A 25,108-nucleotide genomic window follows, 5' to 3' on the forward strand; every position below is an offset into this window, starting at 1 on the left:
GTGGCTTTTTGCTTATGTTAGTGCTAGCACCCAGCACAGTGTCTGGCACATAGTAGGTACTTAATAGATGTTTTAGGAATGAGTAAATGCTCAGAGGCAGGAGGATGGAATAGAAGGCCTAGGAAAAAATAATAGCTGGGTTCCCATGTGCCAGACACTGTTCTAAGCAGTTTACATGTATTGGCAATTTAACTTAGCAACCAACTTACGAGAAAAAGGACCATCGCCCCCATTTTAAAGATGAGAAAACTGAGGCCCAGAGAAGTAAAATAACTTCCCTGATGTCGTACAACTAGAAAGTGGTAGAAACTTGAATCCAGACAGCCTAGCTCCCAAGTCCATTCTCTGATCTCCCACAATCCTGGCCTGCGGGCATCAGAGCGCAGCTCTCATTCCTCTGTGCACAACTCAGGGGACACCCAGGCTCTTAAGGGCTCTTTGGGGGATTCTCTGGAGGAAGGGACAAGAGCAGGCAGGGGGAGTGCTCACTGTCTGGGAGTCCCAAGGGCAGGGCAAGGCCTGGCCATTTCCGCCTTTTTGACTCCTCTCTATAACCCCTGTCCAGGGAGCCCAGCACACTGCAGACTTGGGAGCGAGTGCATGTGTGGGGGAGTTTTTGCATAAATGAGCAGAGGCTGTGTGGGAGCGGAAAGGACTCCGGCTGCGGTACCCTGCCCTAAATTCACGTTCCCCCACAGAAGCACAACCATTAGTTCTCCCTGGAGGAAAGGGTCGGGTGGCCAGACAGTGGTCACCTTTATTCCATGCTCATTTTAGAAATGGAGCAGGGGAGGGAGGTGCACAGTGTTCTCCTGGGTAACTTCTGATTCACCGATGAGCTAAACCTAGACTGACCCTTCCTACCCTGCCTCATCCCCTCATCTCTAGTGTTCCCAGGGAATAAGCAATCCCTTACAAATCTAACTCAGGCCATTCTCTTGTCCTTTGAGCTGGAAAGGAGCCTTGCAGGTCATCTTGGGTGGTCTACATCTTGGGCTGTGGCCCCGGGAAGAGGAATATTAGTAACAACAGCATAAAAAAACAACCAGCAACAATTATAACTAACCTCTGGTTCTAGGTGCCTCGCATGAATGGACTCATTTGTTCTTTGCGATAACTAAGTCCATAGTCATTTTATGGATGAGGACACTGAAGACAAGACAGGTTGCTCAGGGATGTGTAGCTAATATGTGGCAGAACAGGGACCCAGGCATTTGGATAATGCTGAACTGCCAAGGCAAAAAACTTGGCCAGGGTCCCCCCCAAATTATGAATTATGGTGAGTGGCTATGGGCCAGCTCATCAGGTAAGGTGCAGGTGGCAGATCCCCGATCACCCAATCCCAGAGTCCTGTATGTGCCTCCCCAGGACCACCCCCCAACAGGAGGAAGGGGGACCTGCAGGCCCCAGACCAGGAGAGTGTTTGGCTCTAAATATCCTTCCATCTTATCAGCCCTGCAGGTGAAATGCTTCTTTAAGAAAAAGAAGGACTATTCATGTCTTAGAGCCAGATATGACCACAGCAATTAAAAGCCAACTCTCGATGTGCTGAGAGGAAAGGCCGGCCGTCTTGGTTGTTCCTAGCTGTGCAAGGACTTGGGGTTGGCAATTATAAAGGAATAAATAATACACATCTGATGAATTGTTTTAGAATTCCCCTTGGTAATGCCCTGACATAGACACACATACACCCACATACCCCCCTCACAACCACGTTCTGTATGACCTTGGCCATGGCAGAATCGTTCATGCTAAGTGTGTCACTTTGGAATTGGCACTTGGGCCTACTTAGATGTAGGTCATTTTATTTCCAAACTGAGTCAAATGACAGCCCAATCGGAGGCTCCTGCCAAGAATGCTAATGGAGGGCCGATCAGCGTGCCGGGAGCACTGGGGGGACTGGTTTCGGGGGGAGCTCCGGACCATATGCTGCAGAATTCTGGGAGGCCACAGCTCCTGTTTCTGGCTTCCCAGACTTCTTTTGTCCTAGTTGGATATTGGGTTAGGGAGCATGGAAGTTGTCTTTATTATTCTTGACCTTTTCATGTAATTTTTATAGTTCCATTAACTAGTAAGACCATTTGCAAACGGTCAGGCAAAATATATTACCAGGAGCACCTCAGGGATTTGTGGGTCATCTTGGGCAGAATGCTAATTGGATCACGGTTTGAGAGCTCGCCACAAACAAGCAACAGCAGACTGGATGCCTTGGTCAGGGAAGGGCCAGTGTTTTCTCAGCAGTTTGCACAGGAGACCCCAAGTCTGACCTGCCCCTTGGCTGTGCCAAGATCCTCATACTGGGTCCTGGGCTCCTACTAATGCAGGCTCACCTCCTGTCCCAGGATTGACGCTCCAGCCCGCATCTGTACCTAAGAACACTTTTGTCCCCACGCCCAGCTCTGTGCCTGCATTTGTGGAATGGATTCATCTCGGACTTGGCTTGCCTCAGCGAGGCAGTGACTTGGCCGCCAATTTAGGAGGTAGAGGACCATTGTCCCCATTTTAAAGATGCTTCAGTAGAGCTTTAGACTCCTAGACCTGGAAGGAACATTTGGATTATGTCATTCAACCCCTTCATTTCACACACAGAGAAACTGAGACCCAGAAGAGGTGACAAGTCGGTGACAGATCTGGCACCGGAACTTACTTGTCTCAGCCCATGCTCCAGCTGGTGGTGGCACATGTGGTGAAGAGCAGGCCTTGTAGCATCACACAGATGTGGGTTCCGTTCTTGTCTCAGCCACTGCATCAGTTAGTATCCCAGCAAGAAACAGATGGCATGCTAACCGAGGAGAGCTTAATGAAACAATTATTTATTAGGGCACGGGAGGGATAAGGGAAGCCAGTATGAGAGGGTGCTGCATTTAGGGCTGCCAGCCAGGGAGAGACTCCACTCCTGGGCCCAAAGAACCAGTCCCCTACTCACACCCTTCCCCCAACCTTGAGCTGTAGGGGACAGTACCACGACCAGTGCCATCAGCTCGTGGCCCAGCCTCCCATCTCCTGCTGCTAGTTGCCACTGGGCAAACCCATCCAGCAGCCGGAGGTCAAGGGAGATCATTAGTGCTGTCCCTGGAGATCCACCTCTCCAGGCACAGATGAGGGTGGAGAAGGGACGGGAGTGACCTGGGGAGCAAAGGGAGAAAATCCAGCATATATATTCTTAAGGGATAAAAATTGGTTCTTAGTCTGTTTATGCATAAGGCATAGATATACATACAGCACATACACAGATATACGCTGTATCTGTGGTAATGGGATTTCATGAGAGGGGGTAATTAAAAACAAGTGTTTAAAATAGCTGCTGGTTGGGGGTGCGGAGGCCATCAGGGGAACGAGGTTGAGGAGCACAGTCTAGCGCAGCCTCTTGGCCACGGTGAGCGCGTGCACGGCTGTTCGGCCCTTTCTGTGGCATAGACTCCCTCACTGTGAGTGGGGCGGTACTGCCTGCCTCAAGGATGAAATGGGCAGTGGGCACGCAGTGCCGAGCAAAGAGAAAGGCCGTATCGTTTGGTCTCTTTTTCACACACCTTTTCACTAGTGTCTATCGAGCAAGTTGTAACACAAGTGGTTATTAAATCATCCATATTTCTTGTCCCCAGCCCCTGGGGGAAAGAGAAGACTGAAATAAAGTGCCAAGTGAGCATTGTGGCCGCTGAAGGTTATGCCTCCCAGCCTGGCAGCCCCTGCCCCTTCAGGCAGACAAGAGTACCACTTCAGAAAGGAGGCTGGCATCACCCGGGATTTCCTAAGCACCTTTCGAGCTTCTCATCATAATGGGTAGTGAGTGAATGATAGGTGAATAGAAGGGGAGGAGGGATCTTAAAAGTCCCATAGTTCAATTTTCTATCAAGCCAAGAAGCTTCTAGAGCAGGAGGGCTGCCGCCCTCCCTGAAACGTACATGTGTCAGGCTTTGCTGACCAGCAGTCTCTGTGGCAACAGTTCAGCCCTGTCCACGTCATGCAGAAGCAGCCGTGCACACTGTGTAAATGAATGGGCCTGGCTGTGCTCCAACCAGACTTCATTATAGAAATAGGCAGCGGTGGGGTTTGGCCTGAGAGTCATCATTTGCCCCCTGCCCTGCCCTCCAGCATTTGCAGGCCCTCTGTGTTCCACTTGAGTGCTCCTGGTGACGGGTTGCTCCCTACCTATAGAATCAGCCCTCTGAACTGCTGAACCCTTTCAGGTGTTAGAAAGGCAGATCTCAAGTTAGATTGAAATCTGCCCCTTGTTGTGTATGTCCCTGGGTCCCTATTCTGTATGGGACAGAGTGGCCTCCACTTCACTTTAGCAGCCTTTCCAGCCTGCTGCTGACTGTGACCTGCCCCCACCCCAGTGCTTCCTTCCCTAGGCTGCTAGGGACACAGGATCCCCCTAGTCCCAACCTTTATGTGAGCATCACACGTCCCGTGGCCACACCCTCTGCATCCTGCTCTTCTCTAGCTTGTCAGAGTATCAGTACTCAGAAGAGTCACCAGCAGACTCACAGGGAGTATCTATAAGTCATAGTTCATAAGGAGATGGGGAACGTTGAAGATTCTGGATTTAGCCCCAAGGAACTCACAGTCTAGTCGGAGAGACTAGGTGAACCTGTGCCAAAGGGGGAGGGGGCAGACCAAGCGTGCCAAGAACCTCCAGATGGGCAGGCCCCCAAGAGTGCCACAGGATTCAGAGGAACAAGAGGTTTTCATGGGTTCGGTTAGTCAGGGGGATTTTCATGTGGATTGGGGGGTTCTGGTTGGAAAAGATTTCACTTTCCATAAATGTGCAAACTAGGGTCGCTGAGCCCTTCTAGCTCCTCGGTGGTGATGAGTTATGGAGGCAGTGCCTGGCTTGGTAACTCAGGTGAGTCAAGCTGGGGAGCCCAGGGAAAACGTTTCAGGCTTCCAGCTGCTGTAAGGAAACACAGTGGAGCCGGAGAAGCCCTAGAAGCAGTAGAAGAAGCCACCAGGGTGATGTGTTCCAAAGCCCTTGCTTTACAGCTGAGAGAGAAAGGAAGCCCTCTGCCTGCCGTGGTCTGGTGTGGAGTACAGAGCCTGAACTCACACTCAGTGTCCCTGGCTGCGAATCCAGCGCCTTTTCCACAGGAACGGAGGGCAGAAACCAGGAGTCCCTGGAGTGTCAGGAGCAGAGGGCTACCAGGCTACAGAAAGGGGATGGGGCTTGGGGTTTAGGAATTGGGACGAGAGCAATGGCAGCAACCCAGGCATTTCCTGGAGGAGCGGGCAGGACAACAGCACACGGTGATTCTTAGCCGAGTGGGACTTCAGACCTCATCTGGTTTAATTTTGATTTATAGGGAAGTCTTGGGGCCCAGAAAGAAAGAAAGGGAGTTGCTTGATATCACTGAGCTCTATGCTGGTAGACAGAAACCCAGGTCTCTTTACACCATAGCTGAGCTCCTTCTGCTGCACCCACGCCACCATCCGCAAGTCCCCAGTCACCTGGCTCCACAGCAGAAACAGCCAGAGTCTCGGGGTGGGGTCTGGAGCTTGGGTGACTTCTCTGGGACTGAGCTCTGAGGCCGAGCTTGGGGAAGACAATGGCACCCTCTTCACAGGGGTTTGATGCTTTCTCTTGGGGCAGGTGGCTCTCTCCTTGTGACCCACAGGTAGTGAGCACCTACTGTGTATTAGGAAGCATGAGGTCTTAAAACGGCCGAGCAGGAAGCAGCCTCTGTCCCCCAGGGGCCAGAAATCTGCAAAGGAGAAGACAGGTACCGACACAGCTAACTCTTAGGTGCCCCAGCGTGGCCTGTGGCAGAGGCCGAGGTAGCACATGTGAAAGCCCCAAAGCCTGGCACATAGAAGGTGCTCAGAAATGGTGGTGTTCAGGGAGTTGAGATGAGTGGTAGCAGGTGTCAGCTGCGTTAGACATCTAGTCCAGACTCCACAGTGAGGGAGAACACGTGTGGGGTGGGGGAAGGAGAGAAATAATAACAGCAGCCCCTGCAGACTGCGCACTTACTGTGTGCAGACAGCACTTACTGTGTGCTGGGCACTGGTCTAAGCACTTCACATGCACAGTTTCCTCACATCTCTGCAAGCGGCCATGCATCAGCTGCAGTCACGCGTCGCGTAATGGTGGGGATACGTTCTGAGAAGGGTGTCGTCACTGTGTGAACAGCATCGAACGCGTCATTGCTGCGCGAACATCAAAGACGCACTGACACCAGCCGAGGTGGCACAGCCCCTGCACCCGGGGCTGCTCAGAATAGCTTGTCTCCCGGGCTACACACCTGTACGGCACGGTGCTGTGCGCAGTCCTGCAGATCGTTGTAACGCGGGGATTTATGTATGTAAACATACCTAAAGATAGAAAAAAGCGCAGTAAAAATACATGATAAAGGATAACAAACGGTACACCTGTACAGGGCCCTGACCAGGCACAAAGCTCGCAGGCCGGGAAGTGACTCCGGGTGAGTCCGCCAGAGGGCGGGGTGCGAGTGTGCAGGCCTCGGATGCCGCCGTCTGCTCCGCAGACTCTACGAACCCGGTGCGCTTGGGCTGCACTAAGTTTATAAGAAGTATTTTTCTACCTTCACTAATAAATTGATCTGCGCTCACAGTAACTTTTTACTTTATACAGTTACAATTTTTTTAACTTTTCAACTCTTTTGTAATAACAGCTTAGAACACACACACATTGTATAGCTGTACAAAATATTTTATTATATCTTAGATTTTTATACTTTTTTTTTTACTTTTTAAACTTCTTAAAGACTAAGACACAAACGGGCACATTAGCCTCGGCCCTCACGGGGCGGGGGCGGGATCCGACATCACTGTCTCCGCCCCCTTGTCCTGCCCCACTGGAGGGTGTCAGGGGGCAGTGACGCCCACGGAGCTGCGATCTCCCTGCGATCTCCCGGAGTCCCTCGGGAGGGGCCCGCCAGAGGCTCTCCCTGAGGAGGTGCCGCTCTTTTCAGAAACCTGTCTGTGGTGGCTTGCTTGGTTTCCCTCTTTCTTCTTTTTTTAATCAGGGATTTGCTTGTAAGAAGATAATGGACCATGAACATTTCTCTATTACTGAAAACCTTCCCGCGCTGGGGACTATCTTTTCAAACTTTTAAGGAAGCTTGTGGAGGCTGGCGAAAGCTTCTGCTAAACGCTTCACTGTATGATCTTAGGGGATCACCGTGGCATATGCAGTTCTTCACCGACTAAAACGTTACTAGGCGATGTATGACTGTACTATTGTCCCCATTCTGCAGATGAAGAAACAGAGGCATGGAAGGTCAAATACTCGCTTACTGTCCTTTCATTGTAACTGTAACTTAGCTCACCCCATTATCTACTGCCCTGGCCTCTCCCCGGGGGTGGAGGTGCAGCTGCCTGTTACATCCCGTCCTTGCGAGCAAGAAGGGTCGGAGACTGCTGGGTAGTCAGAGGTGTTTTATTGGCCAAAGTTTCAAAGTTTTAGCTGCGCAGGGGCGAACTCTCAGGGTGCCTCCGGAGACACACGAGTGCCAAAATGGCTGCAAATGAGAGTCGCGCCTAAGGTTTACAGGCTAGGGTTCTTACAGAAGCGAGCAAGCAAGCAACTTCCAGAAGCAAAAGGTGGCAGTTAGCTACTGGCTCAGGGGCTTATGCTAGGGCTCGTGATCTTGCTGATGATTGGCTGGCAGGGCTCATGAACAGCTCGTGCTCAGGTTAGCCATTGGCCTAGGGGCTCATGCTAGGGGTAAAAATCCCCCCCCCAACGGATGTTCCAAGAAGCTATCTGCTTGATCAATGTTCCAAGAAGCTATCTGCTTGACCAATTCTTATTACTTCATTGTTCTTTTCTTAACTTCTTACTTCCTGGAGCATTTGCCCCGGGGTGGGTGCGGTCCCCCCACCCAAGCTTGAGCAAGCAGCTAAGGTTGAACAAACAACTTAGTTTTCCTAAGACTATTTCCCTTAGCCCCTAACACTGCCCTCCAGCACATTGTCCCCAACCAGTGGTGTGTCCCCAGCCAGGGTGTCCAAGACCTCGGTGAGAGGAGAGAGTGAGGGAGGTGGCCTCCGTGTGGAGGGTAGAAGAGGCCCAGTCATTGCGAGGACCCTGCCCCGGGTCCGAGGACGCCCTACGGACAGTGACAGCAAGACTCACACAGCACTTACTAGATGTACCTCAGGCTCCCCTCCAGGTCCTTTGTCAACTCATTTCATCCTCATGCAGCCCAAAGCCTGTCCTGTCACCGTCCCCATTGAACAGATGCGACTGACACAGAGATGGCAGTCAGTCACTAGCCCAGGGTCAAGAGTTAGTAGGTAGCACCGCTGGGCACAGTCTGTGCTCTTACTGTGGCGCTGAGCTCCTTCTCCCTACACATGCCTCTGGCGATTGGGATGTTAGAAGCAGGACCAAGGCAGGGTACAGATCAGGAGAAGCTGAGGGCAGTAGTTCAAAGTTCTCAGTGGGCTCAGGAAAGAGCCTGCCGCTTGTCACACAGCCTGTCAAAGCCAGCCTCTGATCCCCCGTCACCAACAGCAGATGGCCGTGGCGTGGGAGAAAGAGGGACTCAACAAAATGCACCCATTTCTAGTTGCAGGAATAAGAGAAGAGGGAGGTCAGTGTGGCGGGACCCGAACTCAGGCCCTCCTAGGGGGTCAACTGGTACAGGGGCGGGGCACGGGGGGCTGGGGTCAGAAAGTAGGCCCTGGGAGCAGTGGCCATATAAACGCCTGCCTGCTGCAGGGGGGCTGCCCAGCTGGGCAACTCTGGGGTCCTGGGACGGCAGGTGCACCCCAGCGCCAGGGAGGAGCGAGGGTCTCACTTTCGGCCGTTCTTCCTCAGGGGATGCTCCTGCAGCACACTCGTCCCACTCCCTCCCCAGTAGGTACGCACACACAGTGGCCCAAATGCCAAATACGGCCATCTGAGCCTTGGGTGTCAATATTTCATGCCTCAAAAAACGCTGCCTAAACAATACCTGTGAAATATGAATGGATTGAGGTTTTGACAAACAAATAGTCCAGGCATAATACCAGGGCAATGAGGGTGGTGAGGGGACAATGAGGTCTGGAGGGACCACAGGGACAGCAACTACATCTCTGGAGTCAGGCCAAAGGTTTGTGGGATGACTGTCCTCTGTGTGTCAGGTCACAGGGAGCCAGCGAGCTGGATACAGGGCTGAGCTGGGAAAAAGGCAGTGTGGAGCCTGCTTGGTGCACCTGAAGGCCCTTCCCTTCCAGCTAGGGACAGGGTGCTGGAGGTAGGTCAGCGGTCAGGTCTCTAGGGTCAGAAGGGTCAGAGAAAGGTGAGGGTTGGCAGGGTGCTGGTGGTCGTCCTTCTCCCTCTATCTGGCCTCGAGCTCCTCTGAGCCCTTCACCATGTAGGGCGCTGCTCTTGCCTCTCCAGCTTGCACCCTCCCGGGGGGTCAACCACACCACCCCTATGTTGTTCCCTCTGGACTGGATCCCCCAGCCCCTGAGCCATCCGGGCAGGACCAGATGGGAGGACCTTCCACTCGGGTCACCTGTGCAGGCCCCATGGCCTTGGGCACCTCTCACCTCCTTCGACCTTCAGAAGCCTCTGTCTCCAGGGGTCCCATCCCCAAGCTCTTCCTCCTGGTCAAGAGGCCACACATGTCCACAAGGTCCAGGGCACTCAGGCCTCAGTTTCTCCAGGTATAAAGTGAAAGGGTTGCACATGTTTTCTCTGACACTTGGCAGGTTCACAGGCCACTGCCTGCCCTCTCTGCCCCCACCCCCACCCTGCAGAACCCCCAGGGATTGAGGAGCTGCTCTCTGAGGTCAGAAAGCTGGTAGAGGTATCTTGAGCTAAACTGACAGGCTGATGGGAAGGGTCTGCTGGGAGACAAATGGGCCCAGCTGTGGAGCATGCTGGGCCCTCAGTCTGTGGGGGTGCGAGGTGGAGGGAAAAGGGAACAGCTGAGGCCGGAGCAGAGCACTGGCTGGGCCCAGCCGCAGGGTGGGCAGGGACACCTGGTGTCCAGCGTGCACTGGGAACATTGCCTCATTTGAGCTTGTTTGGGAAGTCCGGCACAGCACCCGGAGCCAGGGCAGCAGGGATGACCAGCGGGGGTCTGTTAGCAGCCAGGTAAGCAGCTTACAGTGGTTCTCAGAGGAGCTGGTCCTTGGGGTCAGAGTCCAGCCCCGCTCCCCAGCAAAAAGTGGGTTAGCTGGTAGGTCCTGGAGTACCAAGTGAGGGGCTGTGGCAGTCAGTCTTCAGCACAAACCAGCTCCCTCCCCAAAAGTCACTTGTACAAAAGAGGACTCAGGTGCCAGGGCTCTCCCCAGATACCCCATATCTCAGGCTCTCAGGGGACAGGCTGGCTACAGACCACCCATCACTGGGGCATCTGAAATGACCCTCCTGAGTCTGCCTGGGGGGCCAGGCCAAAGTGAAGGCAAGAACTTGAGCGTCAGCATCTGTGTTTGGGAGGAACCAGAGAACCCACACCAACCACAAACTGGGCTTTGTTGTCTAACCTCTTGGTTACTGGGCATTCGGGTCAGGCCATGGATGTGGAAGCGGGTGGGTGTTTGGAAATCAGGGGTGGCCTTCCCCATCGGGGGCCCCCCTGCTACCCCTGGCTGGTGCCCAGCAGACAGAAACATTCTAGCTGTTTCATCTTGTTCCCTCCTAAAAAATCGACAGGGCTGCCCGTAGCTGCTGATTTCCCAAGCTTACAAACTTAGCAGGAGTGTGCGTGGGGATTTTCCGTAATCCTTCACTGATGGGTTGGATGGTGGGGCAGAGCTCCCAGGAGCAAAGATGACGTTGAGAAAACGTGGATGTCAGCGGAGGAGAGCCATCATCTCGCCTCCTCACACTACTGCCAACAAGCCCGCTCGGCGCTGGAGCACTTGATGGAAACTTCGCTGCTTTTGCCTCCCAGCTCCAGAGGCTGTAGCGTTTGTGTGATAAGAAATTGCCTGGCACTTTCTAATTACAATTATCATCATCATGGATGTCTTTCTTAATTACTTTCTTATAATTAGATGTTGCCTTTTCCTCAGCATTTGTATACTGTGCTGATTGATGACATTTGAGAGCTCCAAAACAGGGACATTTGGGGAGGAGGGCGGGCAGGTGGGGGAGAGGGAAAGGAACCCATTCTTTTCTGGCAACCTGATAGGTTTCGGGGCCTTTGAAACAAGAAATTGGGGAAAACAAATGATGGACACGTTAGGTCATTTCTTGAGCAGATGAGAGCAAGAGTGTGGATTTAGGAGTTGGGCTTTGCAGAAGGTCTCTAAGTGTTAAGCCTTGCAGGAAATATTCTTGAAAAGCCACCAAAGCTGCCATTTTTCAAACATGGGTTTCATTTTGGGAAATGAGGCTGGGATGAAGTGCGCCCTTGTGGGATGCATTTCGGAGTTAATTAAATAACCGAGGTCTGGGGTAGCTGGATTTTCCTCCAAAGCTAGTGATGCGTTCTGCACATCCCTGGGCCTCAGGGAGCCGTTCTGAGTGGTTTATGCTCCTTGACCAGATGGTTGGTTTTCATCGTCTGTTCCTCTCTTCCTCCCTCTCCCCCGGCCCCCTGCAGCCCTGTGTACGGAGGAGTGTGTGCACGGCCGCTGTGTTTCCCCGGATACCTGCCACTGCGAACCCGGCTGGGGAGGGCCCGACTGCTCCAGTGGTGAGTCTGGGATGTTCAGGGGGCTGTGGGGGCCCCTGGCTCTGGCTCAAGAGGGCCTGTGTTGAGTATGTGCTGAATTCTTTGTGTTGGGATGCAGCTGCCTAGGTGAGAGGGGTGTCAGGGAAGAGGCATACCTGCAGTTTGGTATAGGATGGAACTTGGAGTGGGGGGTTCAAGGGGCATGGGGGTCATGGTTTGTGGAGATCTGGAGAGGCACTGCGTGTGGGGGGGCACTGTGGGATCACCTGTGCCACTCTGCCTTTTGATGAAACACCTCTAGATACGGTCCTTGAGGGTTGAAGTGAAGAGATGCCATCGAAGAATGCAGACCCCGGAGGTCCCTGGGGTCGGGGCCTGGCCCTTAGCTTTGCTAGTCCGAAGGCTCGGTTTCCTGGGTGCTCACAGAGGCTCAGGGGACTGATTCGTGAGACTGGTGGACATTGGAATGCCTCTGTGTCCCCAAAGGTAGGAGAATGGGACACTTGCAGGGGCAAGTCCCTGTGTTCCTCCATCTCTCTGGAGAAGGCTTCCTGGTAAGCATGGGGGTGAGGTGGATGCCTTTGGGACTGACCAGGTGATCACAGCAGCCCGGGGTATGTCAGTCATGGAGCTGGCCCTTGAGAGGATGGGGGGCGGGTCCCGACAGCCGCTCAGGCAGTTCTCTGCCGAGAGCCCAAATGCAGGCAGGTCCTTCCCCTCTGGCTCATTCCCTGTAAATGCTTGCAGATGACTCCCTTTCACTGGTGTGTCTCGTAGTCACTGTTAGGTTAAGATGTGGTCTTGTTTGATTTCGAAGAAGCTTTGATTAGTGTTGCAGCCCATTTTCTTCCTGCTCTGGGTGGGGTAGAATGTCTTTTTTATTGTGACCTGAGCAGAGAGCACAGCTAAGCCGATCCATCAGGGAGGGGTCTTGCTCCCATTACTGCCGCATCTTTGGGAGCCCCTGTCCCGCGGGGACTGCGGTAGTGAGTGGTGGAGAGTTGGAGACGGAAAAGCTCCGTGGCAGCCCAGTGTGGCGCTTTTGCCCTTTTCCTGTTCTCTCTGCTGGGGTGGAAACGTTGCATTACGGTCCTTTTTTCCAAAGGCCTTACCTGGAGCCTCCCTGTCTACCCGGTGCATGAGAGCTTACCCACAAAGCAAGGCTATTGGATGTGATTTTGTTTTGAGCCTGAAGGTTCTCTTGGATCAGGGAGTCCAAGATCTCTTTGGGTTCAAGAGACTCTCTCCAGTGTGTTGGTGACTGTGGTGGCCTCCTCCTTCCATCTGTTTCACTGTGTTGAAGTGGGCCATGCTGAGACACAAGGCTGGGGACCATCCAGACGTGAAAGGCAAACCCGAGGGACAGACGAGTTAAAGGGATGTGCTCCACCACATTCTGTGAACTAGTGGAAACACGGTGGTTAAAACGCCTGAGAGCTTTTCCCGCCTTGTTCGTGTTCTGTTTTGTGTAATTTTTCTTACAATGAATCTTTGATGAAGAACTAGCTAACCTGGCTTAGGTGAGCTCTGCTGGGACAGGGCTGCTTGCTGCTGCTGGATTATAATGTCAACAGCAGCCTGTTGGAGGCTGAAATACAGCCTGAGTCCCAGGAGCCCTGAGTGCGTGTAAATCACCAATCAGAGCCAGTGTGTCTGGTGCTCGTGATATGCTGGGCTGAGCTGGGCAGGGGCGGGGCGGCCCTGGAGGGTCTCTCAGGCACAGTCTGTGTCTCTCAGGGTTTCTGGTCTGGGGAAAGCACTGGAATAAAGGCAGCACTCGATGATCTTCCCTCTGGAATAAGTTTATCAAGCATGGAGGGAAACAATCTTGTTTCTTTATATTAAAAACCTGGGCTCCCTGACTTGCCCACCCCCAATTCAGTCGTCAGACACAATACTGAACAACCCACAACTGTTTCCACAATAAATCCAACCTCCCGGGGTGGAGAGTCACCAACCCTGGGTCTATGCAAAGGCGGGTACGGCTACACCCACAGGGAGTCCCAGAGGAAGTGTTCCAACCCTGTTTTCAGGGACAGCCACACTGGATGACGGGCATTCGTAGACTCCCACTCTGAAACCACTCAGAGCGCTGACCGAGTAGATGCCCTGCTGTGAGCTTTCCGGCCTCTGAGTGCACCTCCCCCGCTAACAAGGAGCCCGCTGCCCTCAGTGGAAGCACATTCTGGCCATTGGCAAGTTTTCCCTTCTCTCGAGTGGAAATTTATCTCTACCTTCTACCAGTTGGTTCTCACTCATGATAACGGCCAGGACAGCCACGACCCTCCTTTCCGTGTTCTCCAAGGAGCTTAGTGATCAAGGCCACAGATGTGTAGGGAAAGGCGGTCATCTCAGAGTAGGTGATAATAGCCACTGGGGCCACACAGAAGAAACCAGAGGCCCCTTCCATGGAGCAGCCCTTCAAATATTTGAAGTCAGTGAGTGATCACTTCCCTCCCCCAGGTTTTTATTACCCAGGCTCCTTTGTTTCTCATATCGCGTGGCCCGAGCTGCCTTCCCCATCTGGTTTCTCTCATTGGCTGTGGCCTTTACACCTTTTAAACGACTATTCCTGGATCTGACCACACAATGGCAAGACTATATGGAAAAATGATAATAAATATAGGTGCTATTTATTGAGTTTTACTCTGCACTAGACACTTTATCCTCTCATTTAGTCTTCACAACAACTCTGTGGTGTAGGGATTATTATGAGTCATCTTTTACAGGTAAGATAGTTGAAGCACAGAGAGTTTAAATGACCTTCAACAGACACACAGCTGGTACATGGTAAGACTGGGACTACCAGTCAAGCAAAAACCTAGGTCCTAAACCTAAACGCTTAGTTATTATGCTCTCCTTCCTTCTGGGTGCTCAACTTCTATTAATACAGCCACAGGTTGAAATTGATTGGAAACCATAGGCGCCCACAAGGGAAGGAGGGACCTGCTTGCAAGATGTGGCCCCGAGATACTGTTGTGGAGATAGAGGAGTTAGCGGAGGGACAGAAACTGTGACTAGGGTTACTCCAAGCAGTTCGAGGCTGTAACTGGTGTGCCCTGGACACCTGTCTGCCCGCGTGTGCTCTGCAGCGCCGCCCTAGGGTCTTTGTGGGAACTGTGTCCGTGGGGATGGGCCCCAGTCAGTGCAGTGTGGATCTCTGGAGGTTTCTGAATGGGACCCAGTCATAGACGCATTTCTATAGGTGACATTCTTGCAAGAAAGTTTAATCGAAAGCATCATTCTTCTTTTCCAATTCTAAAAATTATACCTATTCATGTTAAAAAAAGAAAATTCAAACTGCGCAGAAGTATAGACAAAAAAGCTGAGCCGACACACCCAGGGAAACCTCTCCTGGCATCTGGGTGCTTTCCCTCCCTCTTATTTCTCCACACTCTTGCACTTAGAGACAGGTCTGGATACAACTCACATTATTTAGATCAAGTGTATGCGCTATTCTGTGACTTGCTTTTTCAACTTAACTTTATGTCACGCACTCATTTTCTTTTCAATAAACATGACTCTCCTTTAAATGTTTACTGGCCTTAAAGAATTTCATTCTGTGGATTACTGAAAGTGTTTAAACAACCTCTTACTGATGGCCACTTCGGTTGTTCCTGATTTTCCACTCCTTGAGGCCCACCATCCGTTATCCAAGATCCTTAGGGCCTGTTGGTTTTAAAATTTATACTTTTCCAGAGTTTAGAAAGGTATATTGTGACTATATCATATATGACATAGGCCCCTAGTGGGGTCCAGGCACTACCCTGCAGTGAAATACGGTAATACTTCTGCAGTGACATATAAGAGATCGCATCTCGCGACTTCGGCCATAAATCAGTTCGGTGAAGATTGCATCTATAAACGAAGACCTTTTGTGCTGACCTTAAAAATTTTTTTTCCTTTGGACTTTCTAGAAATTTTGGGTGGTGGACATGGGGATAAGGGACTGTGGCCCTGTGATAAAAATACTGCAGTGATTCTTCTTGTGCATAAATCTTCGCCCACTTGTTCCAATTTCTTCTTAGGATACATTCCTGGAAGTGGCAGGGAGGGCCGTAAAGATCCGTCAGCCTGCTGCCTGCCCCAGCCCTGCCCTGCGAGGCTGCCTCGGGATGGATGGCTGTGAGAGCCGCGAAGGGGAGGGGTCCAGCGTGGGGCTGGGGGCGGGGATTTCTCAGTCTCTCCCAGACCTGTAACCCCACAGCCTAATTTCTTTAAGACCTGGACTGATTTCTCTCTGCTCCGTAAAAGAAGTGAGGTGATGCTCATTTGCCCAGTAGGTAGACATACGTGAGCTACTGTGGGTAATTCTGAGATGCTGGAGGGACCGGTGGGTGTGGGCAGATGGAGCGGCTGCACTCTCGGTCATAAACCTCCATCCCATATAATAATGAAGAAGGAAAGGATGAAATGTCAGTCTCCCCTGAATAAAGACCACAGAGTGACTCTTATTAAATTGCACTAATCTCACAAGTGGAGATAAAAAGAAAAAAGTTTTCCTATATTGAATATCTAGCTTTTTAAAGTAATTAGGAATATTAAAGCACTGACAATGATTGAGATAGAAGCATTATTCATAACTTTTATTTCCACACTGGGCAGTGATCCAGTATATTTCATTTATGAGGTTTTAGCTGTAAGGAGAAGGACGTGAGCCAATTCCTAAATTAAATATGCCCTGTTAACTTTTATAAATGTTACCAAAGAATCAACTTGGAAATTGAAGCCTTCAGTGTATTATTTAATTATTCCATTTCTCGGGTCCCGCTTCTCTGCCTCTGTCTCATGGTGCTTGGAAGATCGAGTTCTGGGCTATAGAATAATGTTTTGGTTTTGGGCTCAGGCCACCCCAGAAGGGCTGGGTTAGTCAAGACGGAGAAGTGCCCCTCCACCCCCCACCATTTCCTCACCAGTTCTCACATTCTTAGATTCTGCCCAACTGGCTTTGTCTGGACGCACAGAGTGCAGGACAGTAAAAGCTCAGCACACGGTGTCTGTCTGTCTGTCAGAACAGTCCCCTCCCCCCAGTGCTGGGCAGGAGGCAGGACTGCAGAGCAGGCCTGAGTGATGAAGGCAGCGGGAACCGGGTTGGGACTCCACCAAGAGTAGCTTCTGCCAAGTCAAATGTGTCCGTCTCTTGGGCGGCGTGTGGGACCCCTGGCTGACTTGGCTGTCGGCTGACCTGGCAGATTAAAATAAAACCTGTACCAGCACAGAAATATTCCCCGAACTCCTCAACGAGCCTGGGGTAAAAGCTTTTCAAATTGAGGCATGTGTTTGCTAGAGATTTTTTTCTGTGTGTGGTAAAATATACACAACATAAACTTTATTATTTTAACCATGTTTAAGGGTACAGGTCTATGGCAGTAAGCACAGTTACCCTGCTGTGCGACAATTATTACCACCCAACTCCAGAACTTTTTCCTCTTCCCAACTGAACCTTCCTACCCATCAAACACTGACTTCCCATTCCCCCTCCCCCCAGCCACAAGCAACCAACACTCTGTTTTCTATCTCCGCACATCTGACTACTCTAGGTACCACGCATAAGCATCATGCAACAGTTGCCACTTTGTGCCTGGCTTATTTCACTTGGTATGGTATGATATCTGTGAAGTTCTTATGCATCATGCAACAGTTGCCACTTTGTGCCTGGCTTATTTCACTTGGTATGGTATGATATCTGCGAAGTTCGTCTCTGCTGTAGCATGTGGCAGAACCTGCTTGTTGTCTAAGGCTGAGTAAACTCTCCCATGTGTATGGACCACATTCCGTTCATCCACTCCTCTGTCCAGGGGCACCTGGGTCTCTTCCGCCCTTTGACTACTGTGAATCATGCAGCTATGAACGAGGACGTACAAATATCTCTTCGAGCCCTTGCCTTTACTTCTTTCAGATATGCACCCAGAGGGGACCGCTGGGTTATGTAGCGATTCTATGCTTGTTTGTTCAGGGAATTGCCACACTGTTTCACACAGCGTGTGCACCCTTTTCCATTCCCACCAGCAATGCACAGGGTCCTAATCCCCCACATTTTGGCCACACTCATCACTTCCCGTGCTTTTGGTGACCACTGGTCCAGCGGGGACCGGGTTGGGACTCCACCAAGAGTAGCTTCTGCCAAGTCAAATGTGTCCGTCTCTTGGGCGGCGTGTGGGACCCCTGGCTGACTTGGCTGTCGGCTGACCTGGCAGATTAAAGTGCCGTCTCACTGTGGTGCTGGCATGCCTTTCCCCAGTGCCCGGTGATGTTGAGTGAGCATCCCTTCCTGTGTTTCACTGGCCGCTGTGTGTATTCTGTGGAGAAACGTCTATTCAGGTTATCTGCCCATGTTTTTAAACTGGGTTACGTTGTTGTTGAGTTGTATGTGTTCTTTATAAATTCTGTATCTTAATCTTATCAGATATATTATTGAAAATATTTCTTCCCATATTGTGGGTTGCCTTTTCACTCTATTAATAGTGTCCTTGACACACAAAGGTTTCTAATTTGGGCACATTCCAGTTCATCTATGTTTTCATTTGTTGCCTATGTCTTTGGTGTCATGTCCAAGAAATTACTGCCAAGTCCAATGTCGTGAAGCTTCCCCTGGGTTTTTGTCTAAGAGTTTTATAGCTGAGCTCGTGCACTCGGGCCTTTGGTCCGCTTTGAGTTAACTTTACAGGTGGTATAAGGCAGGGGTCTGACTTCAGCTCTTGTACACGTGGATGGCAAGTCCCCCCAGCACCATCTGTGGAAAAGCCTTTTGTTAATAATTCTTGAAACTGTGGAGTTTACATTTTTCACCATGTAATGGCACATTAGTTACTTGATAAGTAGTGTAAGTATTATTCGCTATATTAAAACATTCAGATTTATTATAGAACTGAATGTAGAATTGGCCTTCACTTTTTAAAATGTGGTCACTGGAGCCTTTGGTGGACCTGCCACTGCCAAGCCTCAGGTGTCCCTGCAGGCAGGAAGGTTTTAGGGGTGCGGCTTGGGAAGCAGTGGGAAAGGCAGGAAGACCGTGACCAGAATTACAACTCCCAGAGCTGGCTGGCAACTGTTTGCAAGGATGGTTTAGGGAGGGATCAGGGCTCAAGCCCCTCCCCCACTGCATTTTGGGGAGCTCTGTCTTCCCGCCAGCATGCCAGGCTGCCTGCAGTACCCCCAGGGTCTGTGCCTGGGCTCCTGGGCTCAGGATTGGCGTAAGGACTCATCTTGGGTGCTCCAGGGCCTCTGCACTCTCCCACAGTGCTCGGTGCTGACCTACGGGCAATGATAGTCCGGGACCGCATAGCACTGGCCTGGGCACTGTTTTCCCGGAGCTCGCTTCACATATGTGATGCCTGTCTCTACAGATTCCTGGAACGGAGAGGTAGGAAGTATGATCTAAAAATCCCTAAACCAAATTCCTGGTCACTGAGATCTCATGATTTAACTCAAAACCATTAGACCGAGAGCTGGGAGGGACCTCAGAAATGGTCTGGTCTGCTTCCATTGCACAGACGGGCAAACTGAGGTGCGGAGAAGGGAAACCGCTTGCCTGCAGTTATCCACGGAGTTAGCGGCAGAGCTGTAACTTAATCCCAGGTCTCCTGACTCCCATGCCTTTGTCTCGCACCAGCTGCCCTTGAAGTTCAAGGCTGGAGTTGTCTTAGGGGCAGATGGGTTTCATTATTGCAAAGCAGACAGGCCAAGCTGTTCTACAGACTTTTGTGCAGATGACCAAAAGGTTCCAGACCCTCCTGGTTCCTTCTCTGCACAGGCCTGAAGGACAGAGTCATGACTACAGGTCAGGCCAGGGCACTAGGATTGGGGATTTGGGGGAGAGGGGGGCGGGGAGTCAATTCTGCCACCTTCCCATGATGCTCTGTTTCTGGGAAGTCAAAATCTAGTATCAAGGGCCCTGGTGACCTTTACGCTGACATCCTGGAGGGCAGTCTCCCACCCTCCCTCTGCCACCCAATCCACCATGCACAGCCCTCCTTCGATTCTCTCTCCTCATCCTGGGACTTGGAAGAGGAGTGGGGAGGGGGACAGCCATGGGCGGGGGCCACCTTATGACTCATATCCTCGCCTCCCCCACCCCCGCCTCCCCCACCCCCACCGTGGGGGTTCCTGGCGAGCCCTGGGTTGCTTGGTCTCTAGAGGGGGCGTGCAGAGGGGTGGTTTGCCAACAGGGAGGCTGCAGCTCTCCCGTGTTCTTTTTTCACTGCGCTGAGCCGGCTGTCAAGGTTAAAGCAACTTCAGATGAATCACCACAAAGCAATTACACTGCCGGGCCTCGGCTGCCTGCGTGCCGCCCTGCCCAGCCTGCGGCCCTCGCAGCCCCGCCCGGGCCGCCTTCTGTCGGCATCTGCGTGCCCGCGGGCCTCCCCGGATGGCGGGCTCTGCGTCAGTGCCGCACGGAGGGTGCAGTCACCGTGATGGGGACAGAAGGGAGCCGTGGACGCGGCAGCAAATGCTTGTTCAAGGTCTGCGCGTCAGAGGAGCTGCTGTTCCCCACAGAATTCTAATTCTGAACATGAAAGAATTCAGTAGCTGGGCCGTGGACCCTGCTGGCGCAGTGTTCTCCGTCCCTGGAGTTCCACGTCATGCAGGTTTATCGAGCACCTCTCAGACACCAACGCTGCAGCGGGGCCCGGGCTGAGGGGGAGACGGGGACGAGGAAGGCACCACCCCCATCCTCAGGGAACTTGTGCAGAAGCAAGCACCACCAGTATAGAGAGGAGAGAGGGACGAGAATCTAGGCGGAGAGAAGGCTCTGGCCGTTATGGGAGGGGCAAGTGGAAAGCTCAGGAAGGCCATCAGGGGAGGGGAGAGGCAGGAAGGAATCAGGTGTGTGCTGTGGTCTCATTGTAGATGAAGAAACTGGGGTACAGAGTGGTTAAGTGAATGCCTGAGGCCCCCCAGCTGGTGAGTGTCAGAGTGGGTCTGTCCGACTCTTTCCACAGAACACAGAGGAAGGGGATCAGAAATGTGGGAACCAAGGTACTTGTGAGGAGCAGGTGACTGAGGCTGAAAGAGACCTCAGTCCAGACCCAGCCTGAGTGCTGGGGGGCTGGGCTGCAGGGGAAGGCAGTGGGAAGACGGATCTGCTGGCCTCTGTCTGTCTTTCCACCCTTGGCATCACCGCTCCCAGCCCCTGCCCCCCTCTTTTTGGTGACCCCCAGTCTTGTTTATGCTCCGGAAGCTGCGAAGAGGCTTGTGTCCTCCCTTCCAGAGTTTCTTCTTTCCCAAGGTGCCTCTCTGGAGAAGTGGGAAGTGAGAGGGTACAGACATGGGGTGCTCTGCCCTCCTGGGGCCCAGACCATTGGTGGGGCTGAGCTAGGGGCAGCCAGCCCATGGAGACCCCAGAACCCAGGACGGAAGGCAGCTGGTCTCCCACCCCATCTGTACTCCCGGACTGAGTCCTACTTCTGTGATGATGCCTACGGGAGAGGAGGAAAGGCCTCTGAGAGCCCCCATCCCAGGTTCAAGGACCCACGGAAGGCCATGGGGGCAGGGGGCCACTGCTCCTCGGCTCCTTGAGAGGGGGCAGCCTCCTCAGGTTTCCCTCCTCCCCCCTCTGCCCCTCTGCCTCTCAGACCAGAGAGATACTGGCACCGTGCACGGTCTATCCAAAAGTCATTTTTTAAACCTGAGAAAGCCATAAATCGGATAGCCTGAAGTCTGCATGAGCCATGTATCTGGGGGGCTGCTGTAGTGGCGGCGGGGAGGTACGTTCTGCCCCACTCAGCTCCGGCCATCTGCTCCCTGAGAACAAAATTAATAAATAAATGACACACAGGGAGTCCTAAGAACTGGGAAGAGGGAGGAGGGTGGGAGAATCCGCCTAGAATGTGACAAAAGGAGAACAGAGGGGCAGGAGCCAAGCTGGCGTCATCGTGCAGGGCCGGCAGCTGGTGCTGACACCTCTCCCCGGCCCCACTCAGTCTGAAAAGGGCACCGTGCCCCGCCCCCACACATGTACACACATGTGCGTGGCCGCTTCTCCCAGGGTGGGCATGTGGGCTGGGTCTCCATGGGAAATACAGCTCCTCCAAGGAGGAAATCACGAACTGCTCCCACCAGCCTGGAGCAGCCTGGAGCAGCCTGGAGCAGCCCGGAGCAGCCCGGAGCCCTGCAGGGAAGGGGAGGGAGCAAGTGTTTCCTCTCTGGGACCAACAGGCACCTGCTGAGGGCAGGTCCGGCTCTCCAAGACCTACCCGTCTTAATGGGCTTTCAGTTCAGTCCCGGTCAGCTCAGGCATGTGAAGATCGTATTTCATGCTCCTGCTGCCCGTGAGGACTACCACCCAGTTTGCAGTTGAGGAGGCTGAGGTCCGGGGACAGTTAGTCATCCCCTCGGCTGCTCCAGAGTGTGCGCTCTTTTCACAGAGGCATATTTCTACCAGATCACAGGGCTGTGGAAGAGGTGACATTTGAGGCTGAAAGGGAGCTGGCTTGGCTTAGTCTAAGCTCAGACTTCTTTCCAAACTGACATCCAGCCCTTACCATACATGCTATCCCATTCACTATTATTCACTATTATTCATTATTATTTCCCCCATTTTTCAGATGAGACAACTGAGGCTCAGGGAGGTTAAGTACCTGGCCCAAGGGCACATGGCTAGTAAGAGACAATCAGGATTTGAACCAGGCAGCCTGTCTCTGGAGACCACACTTGCAACTCTGGTTAATGCTTCTTTCCAGAGCTCTCTGCCTTCCCTCTCCAGCACCCCCCACCCCCCCACCCTCCGCCCTTATCTGGGAGGTAGGGAGCTGGCTAAAATGGAAATGAGATCATGTCACTTCCCTTTCCCTGCCAGGAAGTGCCCCAGCTCCTCGACCACGCCTGGAGACCCCTCTGGGTCTGAGGCCTGCCCAGTGTTCAGCCTTCTCTTCCCTCGTCCCACCCCCACCCTTCTCCCAGCCTTCCTTTATCCACCGACCCATTGTTCCTTTGCTTTCAAAACCCAGCTCGGATGCTACCTCTGCTGTGAGGCTTCCTGATTCCCACAGACCTTGACCGTGTACACACGGCCAGCTGGGTCCATACCACCCTGGATGATTATCGTTTGGTTGCATGTTTGCTACCTTCTCAGCCCCCAGCCCCTGAGACCTTCTTGGTGGCAAGACCCAGGTCTTACCTGTCTCTGTCACCTGGTACCCAGCATGTGCGGACACATGCTGGCCATTCGACACAGTGCTAAGTGGGATCCAGTGGATTTGTTCTCCTCTTTTATCAGGTTTTTGTTCCTTCAGGAGATGCTCAAGTGTTGGTGCTAGAACTAGAGAAGAGCACTGAGGCTCCGGGGTGGACACCCGGGAGAATGTAAAACCATGTCCCTTGATCTCACAAAGCTTCTTACTTACCGGTGCTGCCCGTGTACTGCCCCTGGGGGACTGTATGTGAGGCCAGGAGTCAGGTTGCTTTTTCAGGGGAAGGAGCTAGGAAGTGTGAAAGGTGCTAGGAAGGCAGTGGAACCGAAGCTCAGAGAAGGGTAAGACTTGGAGCTTCCATAACCAGGTATATAAAGAGAGGGCATTCCAGGCCAACTGACTCACAGAAGCAAAGGCACTAAGTGGCGAGTGGGTGCGTGTGGCTGAAGCCGAGGGTGCCCGCTGAGGAGTGGGAGCCAGGCGCACCGGTAGGCCAGGCCAGGTGGTTTGTGCTCTTACATCAATAGCCTGAGGAGCTCGGACTATATTCCATGCGCCTTGGGGAGGGAGCCCTGAAGGCCCATTTTGCGTCATCTAAGTCCGCATCGTTTCCTAATAGGGCAACCTCCTGTCTCTTCTCCCAAGTAACCTGTGAGCAGATCTGGGCCCAAGTGTGAGAAGGGAAGGGATGCTGTAGGCTCTGATTTACCTCTCCAGTCCTGGCTCGTCCCTCCAGGCCAGCTGGACCATGCTCTCCGGCCCCTGTCCTGGCTGGAGGTGACCAAAGAACATATGGCAGGTTAACTTGGCATTGTGTGGGAGGCAGATTGGATGGGGGAGACTGCTGTGGTGAAGAGTTGGCGAATGGATCTGGGCCAGGGTGACCCACAGAGGCTGGGTCAGGCGTCTCCCTACATCTTCCTGCCTCCCGGCCAGACCAGAGGAGGCAGACCCAATGGCTAGCAGGATGTCCCATGCAGAGCACCTGGAACTGGATCTGTCGGTCCCCAGATCTCTGACTCCCAGCCTGCGTCTGGGGCAGCCCTTCGCCTCCAGTCCTCAGACACCAGTAGGGCCCCAGAGCCGGCAGCAACTGCCCACCAGAGCTCAGCGGCAGAGGCGGCCCGGGCTGGGGCATCTGTCACCCTCTAATAAGGAAAGCCCATTCTGGCAGTCTGGGTAATGGCTTCAAATTGAATAATTAATAAAGTTATAAAATATGTCTACTATATGGCCAGAATAATTCAGCTCAATTAGAAGCAATTATTTCTTGCAGTTATGCCACTTGGTATTTTTTATGAACAGCTGTAGCAACGAGACATGATTTCCAGGTTTGGCTGCCTACGTGGGAGGTTCTGTTGAGACCAGTCCTTCCTTAGGGCCTTTTCCAGATGTGAAATAGCCGTCCGTCCGTCTGTGCGTCCATCTGTCTAACCGTGCATCAATTTATCCACCCGTCCATTCATCTATCCCTCTATCATCTGTCCATCTATGCTCACATCCACTTGTCCATCCATTTATCCACCCACTCACCCAGTGGACGTTTCTCAGTCCCGTCCCCTGTGCCAGTACGCTGGGTTCTGGGCATGTGGAGACGGGTAAGGCCCCGCTCCTGCCCCCAGGGAGCTCCAAGCCCAGGCAAGCGGACCTCTGAGTTGGGCGAGCTCTCATTCCTGTTTCTCTTCAGAGGTTCTGTAGGTTATGATTTTTGTCCTTGATGATTTTCCATATGTTCCAGGGATACACATGTAAATATTTGGACGTATCCCTGGCCTTGGGCCAGGCAAGTCCCTTTCCTGAGATGGTTCAGCTTTTTGGCCGACATTTAAGAGTTTATAAAGGTTTGCTCTCTTCAAAACATCCACTTTTTATCAGGTGATCAGGAGGTGTGGGATCCAGCTGTGCCCTGTCTCTGGGCTTCAATGTGACCTGACAAGACATTTACTTTTTCTCTGCTCACCTGTAAAGTGAGACATAGGAAGCATCACTGTGAGCGCACAGGGGTGGCAGGAGGCTGGGTCCCCTGTTAGGGACCCAAGTTCTTCTCCTGGAGCACTAGACGTAAGGTGAATTCTGAGTCAAATCAACTCATACTTTATGTACTTTTAAAAGAAAGATTTTATTTATTTATTTTTAGAGAGAGAGGAAGGGAAGGAGAAAGAGAGGGAGAGAAACATCAATCTGTGGTTGCTTCTCGCTCACCTGGCACTGGGGACCTGGCCTGCAACCCAGGCATGTGCCCCGACTGGGAACCGAACCAGCGCCCCTCAGGTGCACAGGCCGGCACTCAACCACTGAGTTACACCAGCCAGGGCAAATCAATTTATACTTTATAGGCACCCTGCAAGAAACCCTTTCGTAAAGCAAATGTATTTTTAACAGTGAAGATATCCTCCTCCT

General features: G+C 52.4%; 1 protein-coding gene across 11 annotated transcripts in view; it reads left to right on the forward strand.

Annotated features, from left to right (window-relative positions):
- Nucleotides 1-25,108, forward strand: part of MEGF11 (multiple EGF like domains 11) — a 352,758-nt gene that overhangs the window by 169,874 nt on the left and 157,776 nt on the right. For all 11 annotated transcript variants that reach the window (XM_037155745.2, XM_037155751.2, XM_037155746.2 and 8 more), the window contains exon 5: nucleotides 11,505-11,597. In XM_037155745.2, coding sequence (XP_037011640.2) covers nucleotides 11,505-11,597 — 93 coding nt within the window. The remainder of the gene's footprint in view (nucleotides 1-11,504; nucleotides 11,598-25,108) is intronic.

The sequence above is a fragment of the Artibeus jamaicensis genome, unplaced genomic scaffold (genome assembly GCF_021234435.1).
Source record: "Artibeus jamaicensis isolate MK-2021 breed Jamaican fruit bat unplaced genomic scaffold, CSHL_Jam_final contig_548, whole genome shotgun sequence".
NCBI lineage: Eukaryota > Metazoa > Chordata > Mammalia > Chiroptera > Phyllostomidae > Artibeus > Artibeus jamaicensis.